General features: G+C 42.8%; 1 protein-coding gene across 4 annotated transcripts in view; it reads left to right on the top strand.

Annotated features, from left to right (window-relative positions):
* The first annotated feature begins 3,198 nt into the window (after positions 1–3,198).
* Positions 3,199–24,030, top strand: part of LOC105494293 (presenilin 1) — an 81,007-nt gene continuing 60,175 nt past the window's right edge. The window contains exons 1-4 of one of the 4 annotated variants that reach the window (XM_071099900.1): positions 3,199–3,329; positions 9,141–9,365; positions 14,072–14,153; positions 14,244–14,383. In XM_071099900.1, coding sequence (XP_070956001.1) covers positions 14,297–14,383 — 87 coding nt within the window. In that variant the 5' untranslated portion in view covers positions 3,199–3,329; positions 9,141–9,365; positions 14,072–14,153; positions 14,244–14,296. Of the gene's footprint in view, positions 3,362–9,140; positions 9,366–14,071; positions 14,154–14,243; positions 14,384–24,030 lie in introns of all 4 variants that reach the window. The other 3 variants (XM_011762593.3, XM_011762589.2, XM_011762591.3) reach the window with 3 other exon arrangements.

Below are 24,030 nucleotides of genomic sequence, written 5' to 3'. Positions count from 1 at the left end.
GGCTGTTTATTTCACTTGGGTGCAAATGGGTTGAGTCTGAAAAGAGTCAGCAAAGGGAGATGGGGTGGGGCAGTTTTATAGGGTTTGGGTAGGTAGTGGAAAATTACAGTTAAAGGGGGTTGTGCTCTTGCTGGCAGGGGCGGGGGTCACAAGGTATTTGGTCGGGAGCTCCAGAGACTTATTATCCAGGAGAAGGAATGTCACAAGGTAATGTCATCAGTTAAGGCAGGAACCGGCCACTTTCACTTCTTTTGTGGTTCTTCAGTTGCCGGATGTATACATGCAGGCTTGGGCTCAGAGGCCTAACAGTAGGACATAAAGAAAATGAGAAGAAAATTATCCGAAGGCTGGTTATTCAAAGTTAGGGTTTGCTCTTTTAAAAAATCTTCATGCCTTTTTCTTGCAGGATTTTTTTTTGCTGAAACAGAATCTCACTGTGTCTCCCAGGCTGGAGTGCAGTGGTGCCAACTCATCTCACTGCAACCTTTGCTTCCCAGGTTCAAGCCTCAGCCACCCGAGTAGCTGGGATTGCAGGCTTGCACCACCATGCTGGGGTAATTTTTGTGTTTTTAATAGAGACGAGGTTTCGCCATGTTGTCCAGGCTGGTCTTGTACTCCCAACCTTAAGTGATCCTCCTGCCTTGGTCTCCCAAAGTGCTGGAATTATAGGCATGAGCCACCGTGCCCAGCCATTCATGAACAATTTTCATGACATTCTGTGAGGTGGGTGGACCATAATGTATTGTACCTTATTTATTTTTATTTTTATTTTATTTTTATTTTTATTTTTTAATTTATTTATTATTATTGTACTTTAAGTTGTAGGGTACATGTGCATAACGTGCAGGTTTGTTACATATGTATACTTGTGCCATGTTGGTGTGCTGCACCCATCAACTCATCATTTACATCAGGTATAACTCCCAATGCAATCCCTCCCTATTTTTTTATTTTTTGAGACGGAGTTTCATTCTTGTTGCCCAGGCTGGAGTCCAATGGCGTGATCTGGGTTCACTGCAACCTCCGCCTCCCAGGCTCAAGCAATTCTCCTGCCTCAGCTTCCCGGGTAGCTGGGATTACAGGCATGCGCCACCACGCCTGGCTAATTTATTTTGTATTTTTAGTAGAGACAGGGTTTCTCCATGTTGGTCAGGCTGGTCTCGAACTCCTGACCTCAGGTGATCTGCCCACCATGGCCTCCCAAAGTGCTGGGATTACAGGCATCAGCTACCACGCCCGGCCTATTGTACCATATTTAGTTTCCCAATTTTTTGCTATATAATATTCCATGAATATCTTTGCACAAAATTTTGTAGATTGTTTCTAAGAGTAGTTCATCAGCATTTTAAGACATCCTACTAATATTAGCAGACTGCAATCAGATTGAAGTAGTTCACAAATAGATGGGTTTTAGCCTATATTTGTTCGATACTGAACTATTGTATGTATCAGGCACTGTTATGTATCAGGCACTGTTCTCAGCACTTGTAAAATGTGTATGTGCTGCCGACAAGCACGAGCACTTGTAAATGAACAAACTAAAATCCCTACTCTTGTTAAAGTAGGGGAGGTGGAGAATTTTATTTTATTTTATTTTATTTTGTTATGTTATGTTATGTTATGTTATTTTTGAGACGGAGTCTCGCTCTGTCGCCCAGGCTGGAGCGCAGTGGCGCTATCTTGACTCACTGCAAGCTCTGCCTCCCAGGTTCACGCCATTCTCCTGCCTCAGCGTCCCGAGTAGCTGGGACTACAGGCGCCTGCCACCACATCTGGCTAATTTGTTTTTTGTAGTTTTAGTAGAGACCGGTTTTACCGTGTTAGCCAGGATGGTCTCGATCTCCTGACCTAGTGATCCCCCACCTCGGCCTCCCAAAGTGCAGGTATTACAGGTGTGAGCCACCATGCCCGGCCAAGAATTTTAAAAATATCTTTTTTTGTTCAACCTTCTCCCACAACTTATCTTTCGTTCTGCTAATGGAAAATACTACCTTTGTTCTTAAATATGAAGCTTTTGTGTGTAAAAAGTATTAGAATCTGATGTTTGTAAGCAGGGTTGGCAGTGGGTGGGGAGGGAGGGATTGGAGATTGATGTGATAGGAATGTGAAGGGATAGCTTAGGGTGGATTTTTTATTTTTATTTTTATTTTTTGAGACAGAGTCTTGCTGTGTCGCCCAGGCTGGAGTGCAGTGGTGCAACCTCAGCTCATGGGTTCAAGTGATTCTCCTGCTGCATCCTCCCGAGTATCTGGGATTACAGGAGTGCACCACCACGCCCAGCTAATTTTTTTGTCTTTTTAGTAGAGACGGCGTTTCACCATGTTTGTCAGGCTGGTCTCGAATTCTTGACCTCATGATCCGCCCGCCTCGGCCTCTCAAAGTGCTGGAATTGCAGGCGTGAGCCACTGCGCCCAGCCGCTTGGGGGTGGATGTTAAAAGAAACTTCAGAAGAATGTAACTTGCCCAGATACCATGTACCGTTTAATTTCATTTTTGGTTTTTTTAATACCCGTGTTTGACATTTCTCCATTCACCTTGGTTAAATAAGGTAGTATTCCTTTTTTAGTTTTAGCTTTCGGATATATGTGTAAATGTGGTATGCTGCCTAATGAATTAGATGTTGGTACTGTCTTTACCAAAACTGGACAAAGAACTGGCAGCTGCAAAAATCAAGTGACCCAGCAAACCAGACATATTTTCTGCTCTCAGCTTGCCACCTAGAGAATCAGGTTGTCAAAGTTGGAGTGCAGGAGTCGCGGAGGATGTTTAAAATGCAGTTTCTCAGGTCTCACCACCCACCAGAAGTTTTGATTCATTGGGTGGTCGGAGAGGGCAGAGATATTTTCAATTTTAACAGCATTCTCTTGATTGTGATGCAGCTGATTCGCAAATAGGTACCCTACAGAAATGGCAGGTGTTAAATTTAGGATGGCCATCGCTTGTATGCCGGGAGAAGCACACGCTGGGCCCAATTTATATAGGGGCTTTCGTCCTCAGCTCAAGAGCAGCCTCAGAACCCCGACAACCCACGCCAACACTCTGGGCGGATTCCGTCAGGTGGGGACCGCCAAGGTGGAGCTCTGGGTTCTTCTCGCAATCGTTGCTCCAGGCCGGAGGCCCCGCCCCCTTCCTCCTGGCTCCTCCCCTCCCCCGTGGGCCGGCAGCCAACGACGCCAGAGCCGGAAATGACGACACCGGTGAGGGTTCTCGGGCGGGGCCTGGGACAGGCAGCTCCGGGGTCCGCGGTTTCACATCGGAAACAAAACAGCGGCTGGTCTGGAAGGAACCTGAACTGCGAGCGGCGGCAGCAACGGCGGCGGCGGCTAAGCGTATGTGCATGATGGGGAGTCCGGGGAAGACAGTAAGGCACCGCGGACAAGGGCGGCCGCGGGCAGGGCCCGGCCCTTTGTCGCCGCCTGGGCCGCGGAGCCGGTGTCCTGAAAGATGAGGGGCGGGACGTGGCCGGGTTGGGGCCAGGGAACCCCGTGTGGGAAACCGGGAGGGGCGGCCCGTTTCTTGGGCTTCGGGCGCGGCCGGGTGGAGAGAGATTCCGCGGAGCCTTGGTCCGGAAATGCTGTTTGCTCAAAGATATCTCAGGGCGCAGGTGCTTTGGGCCGGGATTAGTAGCCGTCTGGACTGGAGTGGAGCAGGAGAAAGAGGAAGCGTTTTGGGCTGGGTCTGCTTGAGCAACTGGTGAAACTCCGCGCCTCACGCCCCGGGTGTGTCCTTGTCCAGGGGCGACGGGCACTCTGGGCGAAGTCCGCACGCCTCTCGTTCGAGGCGGAAAACGGGGTCTGATGCTTTCTCCTTGGTTGGGGCTGTCTCGAGGCATGCAGGTCCAGTGCCTCTTGTGTTTGCTGCTACTTCCCTCTCAGATTCTTCTCACCGTTGTGGTCAGCTCTGCTTTAGGCACATTAATCTATAGTGGAGGCTGGAATGGGTGAGAGAATTTAGGTGACTTTTCCATAATTCAGGTGAGATGTGATTAGAGTTCGATTTGCGGTGGTGGCAGAGGCTTTAGAAGAAACACGAACGGGACATGGTAACCAATTGAGGACCAGGGAATAAAGTGTGAAGTTGACTAGGAAGTTTTCAGTTTAGAACATGGCAGAGACATTCTCAGAAATAGGAAGAAAGAACTGGTTTAGAGAGGAGGGCGAGGAAGTGGTTTGGAAGTGTCACTTTGCGAGTGCCAGCAGGTGAAAATGTCCTATCAACAGGACTAGAGCTGAAAACAGGAGTCAATTCCATAGATTTCAAGTTGATGTTGGAGCAGTGGAGAAGTCTTTAAGCTAAGAAAGGGGAAGAGGAGGCCAAGGCAAACTCTTAGGAACACTTCTAACGAGGGGCTGGAAGAAGAGCAAGGAGCCAGTTGAGGAGAATGAGTGTGGTTGGGGAACCACCACAGTGCAGGATCGCCAGAGCTGAGAAAGGGAGGGAGGCTTCAGGAAGGAAAAGGTTGGCAGGGATTTGTTAGGCCTGGTGTAGCAGAAGGAACAGAAGATTTAGAGCAGCACTAGCCAATAGAAATACAATGTGAGGCCCTGCGCGGTGGCTCACGCCTGTAATCCCAACACTTTGGGAGGCCGCGGGACGGATACTTGAGCTCAGGAGTTCGAGACCAGCTGGGACAATATGGCGAAACACCCGTCTCTACAAAAAATTAGCTGGGCGTGGTGGCGCGCGCCTGTAGTCCCAGCTGCTCCCGAGCGAGGCTGAGGCAGGAGAATCGCTGGAACCCGGGAGGAGGAGGTTGCAGTGAGCCAAGATTATGCCACTGCACTGCAGCCTGGGCAAAAGAGTGAGATTGTCTCAAAAAAAAAAAAAAATCTTTTTTGTTTTTCTTTTGGAGAAAAGGCATACAAATTTATTAGCATGCACATTGGGAGAACCACATGGTGATTATCCCTATTTTAAATTTTCTAATAAACATACTATTATTTATTTATTTATTTTATTTTATTTTTTGAGACGGAGTCTCGCTCTGTCACCCAGTCTGGAGTGCAGTGGTGCAGTCTTGGCTCACTGCAACCTCTGCCTCCCAGGTTCACGCCATTCTCCTGCGTCAGCCTGCCCAGCAGCTGGGACTACAGGCGCCCGCCACCTGGCCCGGCTAATTATTTTTTGTATTTTTAGTAGAGTCGGGGTTTCACCGTGTTAGCCAGGATGGTCTGGATCTCCTGAACTCGTTATCCGCCCGCCTCAGCCTCCCAAAGTGCAGGGATTACAAGCGTGAGCCACCGCGCCCGGCCCATAAACACATTTTTAAAGGTAAAAAGAGGCTGGGCGCGGTGGCTCACGCATGTAATCATAGCACTTTGGGAGCCCAAGGCGGGCGGATCACGAGGTCAGGAGATCGAGACCATCCTGGCTAAGACGATGAAACCCTGTCTATACTAAAAAATACAAAAAAAAAAAAAAAAAAAAAAGCCGGGCGTGGTGGCGGGCGCCTGTAGTCCCAGCTACAGGCCCAGATCTCGTCACTACACTCCAGCCTGGGCGACAAAGCGAGACTCCGTCTCAAAAAAAGTAAATAAATAAAAAGGCTGGGTGGCCACGCGCGGTGACTCACGCCTGTAATCCCAGCACTTTGGGAGGCCGAGGCTGGCGGATCACGAGGTCAGGGGATCGAGACCATCCTGGCTAACACGGTGAAACCACGTCTCTACTAAAAATACAAAAAATTAGCCGGACGTGGTGGCGGGTGCCTGTAGTCCCAGCTACTCGGGAGGTGAGGCAGGAGAATCGCTTGAACCCAGGAGGGGGAGGTTGCAGTGAGCCGAGATCACACCACTGCACTCCAGACTGAGCTATAGAGCGAGACTCCATCAGAAAAAAAAAAGGTAAGAAGAAACAGATGAAACCAATGTGAATAATTTATTTTAACATAATATACCTAACATACTTTTATTTCTAACCAGTAGTACTTGTTTTGCTCTTTAGATAGTAAGCTCCTTAAGTAAACAGAAGTAATACCTGATACATTAGAATTCCCAACCGTCATCATAGTGTGTAGTTATAAAGTAGAAACCCAGTGTTTGTTGATTGAAAGGCATTAATACTCCTGCTTGGGTAACAGAGTGAGGAAAAAGGTATTAGTGTTGGCTTTTCACAACGCCTTGTATGGTTTCTTGTTTTAGGTTGATCAAAACAAAAGAAAGTTTGCAGACAATGCTAAATATAACCAGTGATTTACAAATTAATTAGACATAAATAATCAGTTTTTCATTAAAAATTAGTTGTATTCTGTCCATTTCCACAGAGAATTTTAGACAATGATTTTGAATAATCATACCTCCTTTACAGTTATTGAAATTAAATAACTTATTGGGAAAGATTCTTTATAATTATACAAAGGTATGTAGGACAGTAGTCTCATATCCACAGTTCTGAAATCCAGAAACTAAAAGGTTTTTCTTTTTTCTTTTCTTTCTTTCTTTTTTTTTTTTTTGAGACGGAGTGTCGCTCTGTCAGCCAGGCTGGAGTGCTGTGGCACAATCTCAGCTCACTGCAACCTCCGCCTCTCAGGTTCAAGCAATTCTTCTGTCTCAGCCTCCCAAGAAGCTGGAACTACAGGCGTGTGCCACCACACTGGGCTAATTTTTGTATTTTTAGTAGAGACGGGGGGGGGGGGGGGGTGTCACTATATTGACCAGGCTGGTCTCGAACTCCTGACCTTGTGATCCACCTGCCTCAGCCTCCCAAAGTGCTGGGATTACAGGTGTGAGCCATCGCACCTGGCCAAGGTTTTTCATAACTAATTTGACAGCAAAATCTGGCTTAGTTATAGTCTCTATTTTCTTTTTTTAATGTGATTCAAAACTATTCATTTGTTTCACTATAGCTTAATAATGTGTTTGCTTTTCTGCTTCTAAGACCCTGTAGGGACATTATATAACATCTGATATTTGCATAGTACCTTTACAAAATCCAAAAAAATCTGAATTCTAAACACATTTAGTCCTAAGGGTTACAGATAAGGGATTCTGGACTTGCAGTTCTAAGTCTTTGTTCGTTTTTATTGCATTTTCTGAGCCAACATAACCATTATTTAAAAACAAGTTGCTATAGTAACTCTGGATTACAGACCTCCCCCAAACTCAGTGGTTCAGAGCATGTATTCTCACTCAAGGCTCTGCTTCAATGTAGGTAGGTCTGTGGATCAGTGGGGGCAGTTCTTATTTGTATGCCTTATTCTGGGGCCCAGGCTGAAGGGGCAGTGGCTATCCATGGTAAGCTTTTCTCAAGGTACCAGCAGAAGTACCAGAAGTCAAGCCCAACTGCACAAGCATAGTTCAAGTGTCTACTTATGCCACATCTGCTAAGATTGCATTGACCAAAGCAAGTCATATGATCATGCCCAAAGACTTAGGAGTGGGTAGTAGACTGCAGTCACCATGCAGCCAAGCAAACTACAGAGTCTAGAACATCACTGGAGAGAGGTGTATTCCTCCCTTGGCCAGGCTGGGGGAGGGAGTGAATATTGGCTGAATAATAATCTAATCTACCACAGATGGTTAACAGGTGGCGTGGGATGGGAGGAGGAGGAAAAAAAATCACCAAATGGGATGTATCACTACCCTTGCTCTTTTTAGCGTCTACTGCTTTCACAAAGCCTTTTATAGGGCTGGAGAAATGATTTGCTCCTAGTCTCTTGAAAACCAGAGGAGTCTTTTGAGGATGTATTCCTAAAGTTTTAAAATTAGTTTTAAAAAATTGTTTTAAAAAATTGTTCAAGTATAGTCTGGGCACAGTGGCTCATGCCTGTAATCCCAGCTAAGGTGGTGGATCACCTGAGGTCAGGAGTTCAAGACCAGCCAGGCCAACATGGTTGACACCTCCATCTCTACTAAAAATACAAAAATTAGCTGGGCGTGGTGGTGGGCGTCTGTAATCCCAGCTACTCAGGAGGCTGAGGCAGGAGAATCGCTTGAACCCAGGAGGTAGAGGTTGCAGTGAGCCATGATCTCGGCATTGCATTCCAGCCTGGGCGACAAGAGCGAAACTATGTCTCCATAATAGTAATAGTTTCAATTATAGGTTGGAATTTAGAGTTCGGTTACATTTACTATTGGATGTGAACCTTTAAAAACTCAAGTAGAGGCTTTTCCAGCCCATTCATAACATCAGAACTTGGGCTGCCTGTCCAGGGAGAAGCTTTCAAAGTAACACTAAGGGTGATTAAATACTTTTGTAAAATAAAGAATGAATCACAAGCTCATTGACACTTGAAAACTTAGCATTGCAGTGCAGATGCAGCAGAAAATACTTGTAGCAGTTTTCTCAGTGAAAGAGAAACTAGTAGCATAGAGACATTAAAACAAGCCACAAGCCCTTTGTGCTAGAGATCATGGTTAAAAGTCTCTTGAAGATGTTTTTCCACAGTACAGATTTTGTTTATATTTATGTCTGAGGGTGAAAAAAGAAAATGTATCAATAAGTAACTATGTTCTGTAGGAGTTGGAGGTTTTGTTGTTACATTGGGATACAGTGAGAGAAAAAGACGTATTAATACTTTTCTGTTGGTACTTTCTTGAATGAGATTTTTAATAAACTTATTTTGAGATTCTGGACATTGCTCCTGTGATAATTTCTGCAGTGCTAATGGATAGAAGGTTTTCTGGTTAGACAGACTTCTGTGTTCAGCACATCTGAGCTTCGAGATTATTTGTAGTTCTCCTGGGGCTTTTTTAATCTCTTTGTATATAACAGATAAATTCTAGTTTCCCGTCAGAGAAGGATTTCGTTTTCCTTTTATCTGATTTAGCAAGTGTCTTGAGATTAAGGAAATGGATGTCAGTGAATTCAAGTGTTGTGCTCTGTCAGTTTGCAGCAGGTGACCAGAGAGCAAAAACACCCAAGTAGATTCTGTCCCTACTCCCACCTACTCCTCAATTCAGGTCCCATGAAAGAGCCTCAGATCCCAGTAACTGTTTGTTGTTGTTGTTGTTTACAGGGATAAGAATGTTCACAGCTAAGAATGTTAAAAAGTCTCCTGGTGTCTTTTGCCATGCAGCCTGAACAGTGGGGTCATTGACCTCCTTGCAGTCCTCAATTGTTTTCAGCTGTTACTGGACCAAAATCAAATCTAGCTTTGCCTGCCCCTTTCTTTGTCCCAGTAGCGCTTGTTTGTTCACCAGGCCTCACTGAAGACCTAGCCCTGTTGCCTGCCTGTGCTTCCTACTGAGCCCCCTGTAAAGAGCAGCTCTCCCAGGGAGGCTCACCTTGTAGCATTGTGATCTTTGGAAGCATCAAGGGAGGCACAAGATTTCTCTGGGTGAACTGGAAAAGACCTGGACTGGGCATCAGAAGACTTGGGTTCTAGAACCGGCATTGGTGTACACTCGCTCTGTAACTCTGTGCAGGTAAAATCTTTTACCTTTTCTGAGTTTTTTTTACATGTCAGTTCAGATTCCTTTCCTCATGAGGTTTCTTTTTTTTTTTTTTTTTTTGAGGCGGAGTCTTGCTCTGTTGCCTGGGCTGGAGTGCAGTGGCGTGATCTTGGCTTACAGCAAGCTCAACCTCCCGGGTTCATGCCATTCTCCTGCCTCAGCCTCCCAAGTAGCTGGCACTACCAGCGCCCACCACCATGCCCAGCTAATTTTTTTGTATTTTTAGTAGAGACGGTTTCACCATATTAGCCAGGATGGTCTCTATCTCCTGACCTTGTGATCTGCCTGCCTTGGCCTCCCAGAGTGCTGGGATTACAGGCGTGAGCCACTGCACCCGGCCCCTCATGAGGTTTCTTTAAGACTCAAATGGAAGAATAGATGTGAAAAGAACTTTGAGGATAGTATTGGAAAATGCTAAAGTGACTACTTTATTATTGATGATTTTTACAGAATTTGTCTGAGAAAGCTGCAGTATGACCAGTTTGTACCAGCTTGTATGGTTTCTTGTAATAACTGAACAGATCCTATTAGCATAGGGTAAAAATGGAAACTACTTCTTTCAAAATGATCAGTGGCTGCAGGGGCTCAGGTCTATAATCCTAACTACTTGGGAGACTGAGGTGGTAGGGTTGCTTGAGGCCAGGAGTTCAAGACCAGCCTGGGCAATATAGCAAGACCCTTTCTTTAAATAAAAAACTAGCCAGCCATGTAGTCCCACATGCTTGGGAGGCTGAGGTGAGAGGATCGACTGAGGCCAGGAGTTCAAGGCTGCAGTGAGCTATGATTGCCACTGTGCTCCAGCCTGGGTAACTGAGTGAGACCTTATCTCTTAAAGAAAAAAAAGAAAAAAATTGCATTATAGCTTATCCTTTTTTTTTTTTTGAGATGAAGTCTCACTCCGTTGCCCAGGCAGGAATGCAGTGGCGTAATCTTGGCTCACTGCAACCTCCGCCTCCTGGGTTCAAGCGATTCTCCTGCCTCAGCCTCCTGAGTAGCTGGGACTACAGGTGCACGTCACCACACCTGGCTAATTTTTGTATTTTTTAGTAGAGACGGAGTTTCACCATATTGGCCAGACTGGTCTGGAACTCCTGACCTTGTGATCTGTCCGCCTCGGCCTCCCAAATTGCTGGGATTACAGGTGTGAGCCACTGCGCTTGGCCAGCTTATCCTTTTTTAAAAAAACATAAATACTAGGATATTGAGATTATTAAAAATGCTTTTGGTGCTTCAGTTTTTAATTTATACTTAGAGCAGTTTTTGAAGTTTAAGATCTCATTTACTTCCAAGTAATAGTTTTACTAGTAATCAAAATCGCTTCAAAATACCGTAATCCTCATTGCTGTAAACTCCTACGGGGCAGGCGTGGAGTTTTATAAAGAGGCTGTATAGTGTACTCTGTGAATTCCAACTCCTTGCTTGCCAGATGTGACCTTAAGCAAGTTAACTTCTGTGTGCCACGTTGTTTTCCTCTGTAAAAGGATAAAGTGAATATAATACATTAGTTTATTAAGCCTTAGTTTAATAGTGTCTGTCTCTTAAGTTTTACATATAAGTAGACAGTGTCTTTCTTGTTTAGTGAATAATCAGTCTTATTAGTTAATAGTATTTCTACTAAAGTTATGGTATAAGATTATACTAATCTTGTTTAGTGCACGGTAATCACTTCTCATATTTAACCTGTAAGTGTAATATAGTTTATTTATATACCATTTATTTATTTTATTTTTTGAGACGGAGTCTTGCTCTGTCACCCAGGCTGGGGTGCAATGGCGCAATCTTGGTTCACTGCAACCTATGCCTCCCAGGTTCAAGCGATTCTCCTGCCTCAGCCTCCTTAGTAGCTGGGATTACAGGCACGAGCCACCACACCCAGCTAATTTTTGTGTTTTTAGTACAGACAGGGTTTCACCATGTTGGCCAGGCTGGTCTTGAACTCCTGGCCTCAAGTGATCTGTCTGCCTCGGCCTCCCATAGTACTGGGATTATAGGCATGAGCCACCGCATCCAGCCTACTTACCTTTTGTTTTTGCTTGCATTACCCTTTCTTTGCCTTGTTTCATTTGGCTAAGATTGTCTTGTTTACTTGCTTTGTTTCTGAGGGATTATATGAGATTTCTATGGGTTTTTCCATCATGGAGTGTACTTTTATTATTTTATTATTTGTTTTTTTGAGACAGGGTCTCACTCTGTCAATCAGGCTGGAGTGTAGTGATGCAGTCACTGCTCACTGCAGCCTCAACTTTCTTGGCTCCAGCGATCCTTCCACCTCAGCCTCCTAAGTAGCTAGAACCACAGGCACCCACCACCCACACCCAACCAGTTTGTTTTTTTTTTTGTATTTTTAGTAGAAACGGGGTTTCACCATGTTGGCCAGGCTAGTCATGAACTCCTGGCCTCAAGTAATCCACCCGTCTCAGCCTCCCACAGTGCTGGGTTTACAGGCATGAACCACCGACCTGGCCTCATGCAATTTATTGACTACTTACTTCACTGAAGTGAACTTGTATAGATACTCAAAAAGTGCAGTTTCTACTGAATACATACTGTTTTTGCATCATACTAAAGCTGAACAGTTTTACATTGAACTGTCATCAGGGACTGTCTGTATTGTGAAATCTTAATTTTGTCCTTATTAAAAGACAGGAACAGGGCTGGTCGTGGTGGCTCACACCTGTAATCCTAGCACTTTGGGAGGCTGGTGTGGGTGGATCACTTGTGGTCAGGAGTTTGAGACCAGCCTGGCCAACATGGTGAAACCCAGTCTCTACTAAAGGTACAAAAATTAGCTGAACATGATGGTGCACACCTGTAATCCCAGCTATTCGGGGAGCTGAGACACGAGAATTGCTTGAACCCAGGAGGTAGCGGTTCCAGTGAGCAAGATCGTGCCACTACACACCAGCCTGGGTGACAGAGCAAGACTGTGTCTCAAAATAAAGACAGGAACAAAGGTATCAGTAACTCTAAATATAGGTTAAATTTCCACAAAAATCTCATTTAAAAAAAATTTTTTTTTTTTTGAAACAGAGTCTCACTCTGTTGCCCAGGCTGAGTACAGTGACGAGATCTTGGCTCACTGCAGCCTCTAATTCCTGGACTCAAGCAATCCTCCCCCCTCAGCCTCCTGAGCAGTTGGAACTACTACATATGCATCCCGCCTGCACCCAGCTAATTCGTGTTTTTTAGAGATAGTGTCTTGCTGTATTGCCCAGGCTGGAGACTGATCTGCAACTCCTGGCCTTAACCACTTTATTTTTTAAGCAAATTTGCACCATGTTTTCAGTTAATATGAATTTGCATTTCACTGATTTCATGCTAGCTGACAATGGGCTGAAGGTGAAGGGAGGAGAAAGATGGACATGGTATATAAAAGCATGTATGATAAAGTAGAACGTCACCTTGGTTAAAAATGTGTAATGATTTGAATGATACAAACACAAGTAGTTAAGAGTTATTTTGAACTTGATACCTTTGCTAGAGGAAAAGTTACTATATGCATTTTTTATGAAAAATCATTAGAAGAAAAAAAATGGAATATTTAGAGGAAAGAGTATCCTGATGTTAAAAGTGAAAATAAAATAGGACATTGAGAAAATTTTTTTAATGTAAATATGTATATGGTAATGTATTAATTAGCGTTAGATATGTACATGGATTTTTCCTGTATTTCTGAAGACCTGTGAAAAGGAGAAGTTGAAATCATAAAGAATTGGCTGATGGAAATTAAGGTAGACAGGCAAATGGAAATGTGGCCCCCCAGGAGGGTGGGTGAACTCTGAGAGACACAGTCATTCCTGTAAATAAGGCTGTCCCAAGATCAAAGGAGAGGCCTGAGACTGGGAGTCAGGAGTCTGCCATTCTTTTTTTTTTTTTTTTTTTTTTTGAGATGGAGTCTGGCTCTGTCGCCCAGACTGGAGTGTGATGGCGCCATCTCAGCTCACTGCAGCCTCCACCTCCTGGGTTCAAGTGATTCTCCTGCCTCAGCCTCCTGAGTAGCTGGGGTTACAGGTGCATGCCACCACGCCTGGCTAATACTTGTATTTTTAGTAGAGGTGGGGTTTCACCATGTTGGTCAGGCCGGTCTCGAACTCCTGACCTCATGATCCACCCGCCTTGGCCTCCTACAATGGTGGGATTACAGGCATGAGCCACTGCACCCGGCCAAGTCTGCGATTCTTGCCAAGTCTACCCAGTTGTGTCATCTTAAGCAAGTCACTGAACTTCTCTGGATTCCCTTCTCCTTTTGTAAAATAAGCATGTTATCTTTTCATCCTGCCTTGGGCATTGTGATAAGGATAAGATGAGATTGTAGAATTTTACAAAATTAAAAGTGCTAGACAAACGATTTTATGAAAATATAAAGATTAGGTTGAATTGGTCTTCATAGAAAAAGGAATGTTGAGGAGAACATTCCTTAAGATTACTCAGCTTCCTTGGCTAGAAATTGGAAGTCATTAAGTATCTTTGTGGTTGAAAAATGTTTGGTGTCTCAGGTGGTTCTACTTATTGCTAAAGAGGTCTACCTTGAGCTCATAGTAAATTTGTCAGTTAGTTGAAGGTGGTGATAAATTAATACATTCCTGGTTTACAAATTGGTCTTATAAGTATTTGATTGGTTTAAATGAATTTACTAGGATTTAACTAACAATGGATGACCTGGTGAAATCCTATTTCAGACCTAATCTGGGAGCCTGCAAGTGACAACAGCCTTTGAGGTCCTTAGACAGCTTGGCCTGGAGGAGAACACATGAAAGAAAGGTTTGTTTCTGCTTAATGTAATCTATGAAAGTGTTTTTTAAAATAGTATAATTGTAATGTACAAAGTTCTGTTTTTCTTTCCCTTTTCAGAACCTCAAGAGGCTTTGTTTTCTGTGAAACAGTATTTCTATACAGTTGCTCCAATGACAGAGTTACCTGCACCGTTGTCCTACTTCCAGAATGCACAGATGTCCGAGGACAACCACTTGAGCAATACTGTACGTAGCCAGGTACAGTGTCAGTCTCTGAAACTGCCTTTGCCAGGCTGGATTCACTTATCATCTTCTCTTACCTCTAAGAAATGCTTAGGGGGCTGAGCAGGCTTTCTCTACTTTACCAAATTTACAATATATTTGTTGAACTTCAGCTGATTGTTGGGGGACACAGGGCTGTTTAACACACAGGTGTTGATACAGTTCCTACCTAACTCACATATCACCACCTCAGGTGACGCCTTCTCCAGCTTCCCAAGGTGTGCAGCACCTCAGAGTTCATGTTGTTTATTATTTTACCTATCTTGCTCTTCTTCTTCTGTGGCTGAGTTTATTTTATTTACTGTATTCAGTACCTAACAGTTCCTGTTAGTGCTCAGTAAATATTCATTATGATTGTACAATGCAAGAATAAGTGTAGAAATTCTAAGAGTTCAAAGAGGGATTCAGGAAAGGAATGTAATCTGTGCTGTGGGACAAAGAGACTCCTCACCAGCTACATACACAGACGTCAAATCTGACTACAACTCTGCTAGCTGATCATTATAAAGTGAGAGCAGAGGCTGGGGCGCAGTGGCTCATGCCTATAATCCTAGCACTTTGGGAGGCCGAGGCGGGCAGATCACCCAAGGTCAGGAGTTCAAGACCAGCTTGGTCAACATGGAGAAACCCTGTCTCTACTGACAATACAAAAATTAGCTGGGCTTGGTGGTGGGTGCCTGTAATCCCAGCTATTTGGGAGGCTGAGCCAGGAGAATCGCTGGAACCCAGGAGGTGGAGGTTGCAGTGAGCTGAGATCACACCATTGCACTCCAGCCTGGGCGACAACAGCGAAACTCTGTCTCAAAAAAAAAAAAAAAAAAAAATAAATAAATAAATAAATAAATAAATAAATAAATAGAGAAAGAAAAAGAAAGAAAAGGAAAGAAAGAAAAGGAGCGCAGACTTCATGGATGTTCTGTGAGGCAGTTGGAGTATCTGTAGGATTTTTAGAGGCGGAACCAGAATAGAGGAAAACACAAGGCCAACTGTAACCTATCCAGTTGCACTAGGTGTGGGGTCAGATTTTCCTCTGTTAGGACCAGAGAGCAGAGCTAGGAACAGTGGTGGAAGTTACCAGGCAGTAAGGTCTGGATCAATAAAAAGAACTTTCTCATAGCCTGGCTTGGTGGTGGATGCCTGTAGTCCCAGCTACTCAGGAGGCTGAGGTACAAGGATTGCTTAGGTCTAGGCGTTTGAGTCCAGCATGGGCAACATAGAGAGGCTCTGTATTTTTTATTTTTTTAATTTTCCCACAGTTATACATCTGGGCTGCCTTGTAGGCTTGTGTGTACTTTTCACTACAAACAATCACAAAAGGCTGAAAGGCCACTCTAGCAAAATCTGTAGAGGACTAGTCTGTGAATTCAGCAATTGAACTAGAGCACTGGATGGCCTGGAACTTCCTTTTACACTCTGAAGATTTAGGATTCTTCACTTTTCTCATCAGTAAAATTAGATAATTTACTAGATAATTTGAAAATTCTTTCCCAGCTGGAGAGTTTTGATGTGCCTAGAAGCTAGGATGGCCAGTTGTCCCAGTTTGTCTAAAACTAGAGGTTTTGGAACACAGGACTTTCAGTTTTAAAATTGGGACAGTCCTGAGCAATAGGATCAAATCAAGCAATAGGATCAAGTTATCTACCAGAAGTGTGTAATCAAATTGAAACAATTTTGGATCTGACTAACCAAGTCTTATTCACTTAGTTGACTTTCTTGTTTAACTTCGAGTACTATTACAGTTCTATATTGTTAGAGTTCAAATAGAATATAACCTCTAAAGCATTTCTTGTTCCAAAGGTTAAATGTTGCCTTTAGCTTCATTTCTTCAACTCTAAGCACATACTGTGACGAGCTGCTATAGCCTAGAAAATAGTTTTCTTTTTGTGGGCTGCTGTGCATAATCTCATTCATAGTAAAGGGATTTGAAGTTTGATGACAGAATAGTCAGAGAACTGAAGTTGTGTTTGTTTTTTTTAGCCCAAATATTATTTCTCAAGTTTTTGTTGTGAAATGTTTCAAGGACATACAGAAAGTATGGCACATAGTGTAACAGGCACCCATGTACCTATCACCCAACTTTATTAAACTTTAACATCTTATTTGCTGGTTTTTTGATAAGCTTTTTTTGCTTCTATTGCTTATTGATCCTACGCTAAATGAAATCCTAACTAAACAAAACAAGATTTTGCATTTAATTTGAAAAGAGACTAGTTATATGACAAAAAAATTGCAGATAAAATTGAAGTGCCCCTCCCCCATTCCTTTTCCTCTTTTCTCAGGATAGTTACTGTCCTGAATTGGGTGTTTATCATGTTTACTATAATAAAATTGGGTATTAGGCTTACTGTAATGTTTATGTACATAAATCAATCACATTATGGAATACACTTGGCATGTTTTAAAACTTTAGGCCGGGCATAGTGGCTCACACCTGTAATCCCAGCACTTTGGGAGGCCGAGGCTGGTGGATCACGAGGTCAGGAGCTCAAGACCAGCCTGGCCAACATGGTGAAATCCTGTCTCTACTAAAAAAACAATACAAAATTTAGCCGGGCGTGATGGCAGGCGCTTGTAATCCCAGCTACTCCAAAGTCTGAGGCAGAGAATTGCTTGAACTCGGGAGGTGGAGGTTGTAGTGAGCCAAGATCTCACCACTGCACTCTAGCCTGTGTGACAGAGTGAGACTCTGTCTCCATTTGGGAGGCTGAGGAGGGCGGATCACAGGGTCAAGAGACTGAGACCATCCTGGTCAACATGGTGAAACCCCATCTCTACTAAAAAATACAAAAATTAGCTGGATGTGGTAGCGCATGCACACTCGTAGTTCCAGCTGCTCAGGAGGCTGAGGCAGGAGAATCACTTGAACCCGGGAGGCAGAGGTTGCAATGAGCAGAGATCACGCCACTGCACTCCAGCCTGGCGACAGAGTGAGACTCCATCTCAAAAAACAAAACACAAAAAACTTTATATAGTTTGTGTCTGAAAGTTGAAGAGAATTTCCACATATATGTTAGTATATGTTGCAAAAGAGACATTCCTATGTAGAATTTTAGGCATTCATGTATACGTAGATGCATGTAGCTCTAGCATTCGTTTTCTCTTGTGAATATATAAAAATTGTGCTGTTTACAGACATTTGGTGGGTTCCAGTTTTTCACAATAACTGACAGTACTGCAGTGACATACTAATTCATTAGTCTGTGTGCACTTGTGTGAGTTTCTCAAAGATAGTTGCTGTGATTGGATATTTGGATCTTAGAACTATTTTAGAGATTGCTAGGATTCTTCCAAAGTGGTTATGCATCAAGAGTATATTGCAGGCCAGGTTCACGGCTGTATTACCTATCTTGGAAAAATAAGAGAAGAAAAGCAAGGGTGATCTTGGTGATTTCCCCCTTTCATTTTCTAAATATTCTATAATACTAAATGTAATACTAAATGTTCTATAATACTAAATATAATATTAAATGTTTTAATAATTTAAAAAGCTGTTTTGGAAAAAGTAATCTCACTCTGTCACCCAAGCTGGAGTGCAGTGGTGCTATCTCAACTCACCGCAACCTTGACCTCCCAGGCTTAAGTGATCCTACCACCTCAGCCTCCCAGGTAGCTGGGACCACAGGCTCATGCCACTACACGCGGCTACTTTTTTGTATTTTTGGCAGAAACAAGGTTTCACCATGTTGCGCAGTCTGGTCCCGAACTTATGAGCTCAAGTGGTCCACCTGTCTTGGCTTCCCAAAGTGATGGGATTACAGGGGTGAGCCACTGTGCCCAACCTAAAATATTTTTTATATTTTTTAATGTAAAGAAAGGTTACAAAAGAATAGTATGCTACCTGTGGAATATCTGTGGAAAGGGATCAAGCATTCAAGGTTTTCTGTGATGACTGACTAAAGTCATGCAGTTAGAACAGCTGATACAAAAGAAACCAAGAAAGGGCTGGGCATGGTGGCTCACACATGTAATCCCAGCACTTTGGGAGGCTGAGGCGGGCAGATCACTTGAGGTCAGGAGTTTGAGACCAGCCTGGCCAACATGGTGAAACCGCATTTCTACTTAAAAAAAAAAAAAAAAAAAAGTCAATGGGTGTGGTGGCATGCACCTGTAGTCCCAGTTACTCAGGAGGCTGAAGCACGAGAATTGCTTGAACCCAGGATTCAGAGGTTGCGGTGAGCTGAGATCGTACTACTGGAAAAAAAAAAAAAGAACCAAAAAGCTGGTTAGCATGAGATCTTTGAGAGCATTCTTACATTCTTATTGGTAATTGCAGTTTATATTGTGCCCTTGTCATCAATAAAAGCTTCAGTTATGTTTCTTAGTCTCCATTTGAAAAAAATGTTCAGTGGGCTTAGTGGCTCACACCTATAATCCCAGCACTTCGGGAGGCTAAGGTGGGCAGATTACTTGAGGCCAGGAGTTCCAGACCAGCCTGGCCATCATGGTGAAACTCGTCTCTATTAAAAATACAAAAATTAGCCAGGCATGGTGGTGTGCCCTTGTCATCCCAGCTGCTTGGGAGACTGAGGCACGAGGATCGCTTTCAGGGTTCACCTGGGGAGGTCAAAGCTGCATTTAGCCGAGATCACACCATTGCACTCCAGCCTAGGTGACAAAGTGAGACCCTGTCTCAAATAAATACATAAAAATAAAAAGCAAACCTAGAAGCTTTTTAAAGGACCTTGAGGAGATAAAAAATAAATGAAAGGGGTGATCTAAATTTATATAGAATCTGCAGCTCCAGTTAGCCTTTGACAGTGTTATTGTATCGTTTATAGTTATGAATTTGTTTTCTCAGTTGTCTTAAAGTGGAGTAAGGCAAAAAAGAACTTAAAATCTCAGTGACCTCCAGAGAAACATGCTGGCTTTTGCATGAGTAAAATCTCTTAGGCACAAATCTTAATACATATTAAGAAACTTTAGGCTTAAGCCTAACATAACAGCCCCATAAATGTTCAGTATTATTTCTAACCGGTTATGTCAACTGTTTGTGGAAATGACGCCTTTCTTGGCATTAGAGGAATGGTTAAACCTCTGACTCCAGGGAATCACAAAGCTTGGTCAGAATGGAATTATGTGTGTTGTTGGAGACATGTTCCCTATGATTAATAAATGTTTTCAAGTTTTCCACTTAACTTGCCAGTTCTTTGGTTAAGCCACTCTTCTAGTTCTGTCCTATAGAGCAGGCTTAGAGCCCCACATTTCTCATTGTAGAAATTCAAACAATATCCATTAAGTCTTTTTTTTTCCCCCATTAAGTCTTAAAGGATTAATACATTTTCTTTCCTTTTTTTTTTTTTTTTTGAAATTGAGGCTCCCTCTGTCGCCCAGGCTGGTGTTCAGTTGCACAATCTCAGCTCACTGCAGCCTCCGCCTCCTAGGTTCAGGCGATTCTCCTGCCTTAGCCTCCTGAGTAGTAGGGATTAGAGGGGTGTGCCATCACACCTGGCTAATTTTAACATTTTAGATAGAGATGGGGTTTCACCATGTTGGTCAGGTTGGTCTCGAACTCCTGACCTCAAGTGATCTGCCCACCTAGGCCTCTCAAAGTGTTGGGATTACAGGCATGAGCCACCATGCCTGCCAATACATTTTCTTATAAATATTAATTATTGAAAACATGTATTTTAAGTAAATATTCACACTATAAATATATCAACATAATTGAATACATTATAACCACGTAGGCATGTTAACTGCTTACATGTGTGCATAAAATATTAAGGGAAAAGGGTAGAATACAATATTTGTAAACACTTATAACTATGTATATGTGTGTATATATTGAAAAACATTAGGATTTGGGGTGTTATAAAAATCAGTTACTGTTTTCTTTATAAAATTACCTAAGTTCATATTCAAGAACACACAATTATAAACTTAATTGTAGAGCAAGGTGTGGTGTCTCATGTCTGTATTCCTAGTACTTTGGGAGGCTGAGGCAGGAGGATCCCTTCAGACCAGGAGTTTGAGACTAGACTGGGTAACATAGCACGATCTTGTCTCTACAAAAAAAAAATGTGAAAATTAGTGGGGTGTGGTAGTGTGCTTCTATGGTCCCACCTACTTGGGAAGCCGAGGCAGGAGGATTGTTTGAGACTAGGAGGTCAAGGCTGCAGTGAGCTGTAATCATGCCACTGCACTTCAACCTGGGCAACAGAGTGAGACCCTGCCTCAAAAAAAGAAAAAAATGCGTGGCAAAAACTGCCGTGAACAAAGTCCAAAACAAACTAGGACAACGGCTTGAAATACATGATGGATATATCCCAATATACATAGAATTCTTATGAAATTAAAAAGGAACATGAACAACTAACTCAGTAGCAAAGGTTACAAGCAATATTTATGGAGTAAGAAATAGAAATGGCAATAAATATATGAAAAGCCTAGTTGATTAGCCTTACTAATAGAGATAAAAATTAAAACTTCACTTCTTACCTATCAGTGAGTTAAAATTGATACACTGCTACCGAGGTTGTAGGGAAATAGGCTTTCTTGTATGCTGTGTTCTTTGGAGTTAGTATTTATTTGGAGGCAAGCTGTTAATTGAATCTACAGATACACATGCCTTTTGGAAATAATTTAGCAATTAAATCTAACCTAATCTAATCTGACCTAGCATTTTACTTCTAGAGGTTTATCCTATAAAAATATTACCAGAGGATTGCCAAGAATTTTTATTGAAGTTTTATTTATAACAGTGAGAATGTGGCAATAATCTCAATCTTTATTAATTGCTTATGGTTTACCCAGTTAGTAGTGTAAAGGTAGTGGTTAACAGTAGGGTCTCTTGACTAAACAGTTGGACTTTGAATCTCTGTTCTAGAACTTCTTAGCACTATGATATTTGGCAAATTATCTGGCCTCACTAAACTTCAGTTTCTTTATCTGTTAAATGAAGTTTATAGCAATTAACTTAGAGTTTTATTTAAATTAAATGAGATAACCTGAATTAGTACACTACTTAGCACATACTTGTTCAATAAATATTAACATTTCTTATCAAAATTGCCATATTCAAGAATGAGGTATATTTATATGTCCAGCATAGAATCAAATATATTTTATCATTATTATTTTTTTTTTGAGACAGGGTCTCCTTCTATCACCCAGCCTAGAGTATAGTGGTGTGATCATAGCTCACTGCAGTCTCTAAGTCCTGGGCTCAAGTGATTCTTCCATCTCAGCCTTGTGAATAGCTGGGAGTACAGGTGTGTGCCACCATGCCTGGCTAATATTTTTTGTTGTTAGTTTTCCTTTTTTTTGTAGAGCTGGGGTCTCGCTATGTTGCCAAGGCCAGTCTTGAACTCCTGGGCCCAAGCAATTCTCCCTTCTTGGCCTCCTGAAGCATACAGATTTTTTAGGGCAGTGAAACTATTCTGTATGATATTGTAATCATGGAAACCTGTCATTGTCTGTTTATACAAACCCATAGACTGTATAATACCAAAAGTGAACCCTAAGGTAAACTGGACTGTCAGTGTAGGTTCATCTGTTGTAACAGTTTACCACAGTGGTGCAGGATGTTGACAGAGAGAGGCTGTGCCTGTTGGAGAGGGTATGTGGGAACTCTCTGTACTTTCTGCTCAATTTTGCTGTGGATCTAAGACTCCATTTAAAAATATTTTATGGCATGGTGGCTCATACTTATAATCCTACCACTTTGGAAGGCTGAGGCGGATGGATCACTTGAGCTCAGGAGTTTGGGACCAGCCTGGGCAACATGGTGAAACCCCATCTTTACGAAAAAAAAAAAAATAATAATAATCATAATAATTAGCTGGGCATGGTGGCATGTGCCTATAGTCCCAGGTACTTGGAAGGCTGAGGTGGGAGGATGACTTGAGCCTGGGAAGTGGGGGTTGCAGCGAGTATTGATCATGCCACTGCACTCCAGCCTGGACAACAGAGCCAGACTCCGTCTCAAAAAATAATAATAATAAAATAAATAATATAAATAAAAATAAGAATATTTTGAAAGAAATGAGCTATCAAGCCACAAATGCAAAAGGCTTCAAGTTCCCATCTTTTAGAAATACTAAAATATTTATGAAGGAAATTATGTATCTAAGATTTGCCTCAAAATAATACTGGAGTGGCAAAGTGAGGGGGAGAGTAGATGAAACAAGATTAGCATGAGTTCATAATTATTGAAGTTGAATAAATTGCACATGGGCTTCATTGTACATTTCTAACAATGTTTGTTTGAATTTTTTCCATGATAAAAAGGTTTTTATTTTTATTTTTTTGAGATGGAGTCTCCCTCTGTCGCCCAGGTTGGAGTACAGTGGCACGATCTCAACTCACTGCATGCTGCGACTCGTGGGTTCACACCATTCTCCTGCCTCAGCCTCCTGAGTAGCTGGGACTACTTAGGCGCCCGCCACCATGCCCGGCTCATTTTTTGTATTTTTACTACAGATGGAGTTTCACCGTGTTAGCCAGGATGGTCTCGATCTTCTGACCTCATGGTCTGCCCGCCTCAGCCTCCCAAAGTGCTGGCATTACAGGCCTGAGCCACTGCGCCCAGCCTTTCTTTAAAATAGCTTTACAGATAATACCATGCTTAAGTCATCATTCTCATATTTAGCTACCAAGATTTTTCCTTTTGGAAATCCCTTGGTATTCTAGTACCACTTTCCTCTCATTTGACACTTTTCAAAGCACCTACGCACTCCTTTGAGAAAGATGTATTTTTTTTTTTTTTGGATAGAATTTCACTCTTGTTGCCCAGGCTGGAGTGCAGTAGCACGATCTTGGCTCTCTGCAACCTCTGCCTCCTGGGTTCAAGCTATTCTCCTGCCTCAGCCTCCTGAGTAGCTGGGATTCAGGCACATGCCACCACACCTGGCTAATTTTTTTTTTTTTTTTTGGAGAGGTGGGGTTTTACCATGTTGGCCAGGCTGGTCTCAAACTCCTGACCTCAGATGATCCGCCCGCCTCAACCTCCCAAGGTGCTGGGATTACAGGCATGAGCCACCACCCCCAGCCCAAGAAAGATACATTTTTGAAAACAGTTTTATTGTGGTATAATTGATGTAAAATGTACATGTTTAAAATATACAGTGTGGTAAGTTTTGATATATATGTATACTCTTTTTCTTTTTTATTGTGCTTTTAAGTTCTAGGGTACATGTGCACAACAGTGCATGTTTGTTACATATGTATACATGTGCCATGTTGGTGTGCTGCACCCATTAACTCCTCATTTACATTAGGTATATCTCCTAATGCTATCCCTCCCCCCCCCCATATGTATACTCTTGAAACCACCACAACAGTTAAGATAATGAACATGTCCATTACCTCCAGAAGTTTCTTCATGTTTTGTTGTAATCTCTCTTTCTCCTCCGATTCCTCCCCATCCCCAGGCAACCATGTTTTGTCACTGCGCCCAGCCATTTACTGTAATTTTATATAAATAGTATCATACAGGCCTGGCACGGTGGCTCACGCCTGTAATCCCAGCACTTTGGGAGGTCGAGGTGGGTGATCACCTGAGGCCACAAGTTCAAGACCAGCCTGGCCAATGTGAAACCCCTTCACTACTAAAACTACAAAAATTAGCCAGGGGTGGTAGCGTACACCTGTAATCTCAGCTCCTCCGGTGGCTGAGACAGGAT

Source organism: Macaca nemestrina, chromosome 7 (assembly GCF_043159975.1).
Source record: "Macaca nemestrina isolate mMacNem1 chromosome 7, mMacNem.hap1, whole genome shotgun sequence".
NCBI lineage: Eukaryota > Metazoa > Chordata > Mammalia > Primates > Cercopithecidae > Macaca > Macaca nemestrina.
Note: the sequence above shows the minus strand (reverse complement) of the source record. Positions and strands in the feature narration are given on the sequence as shown.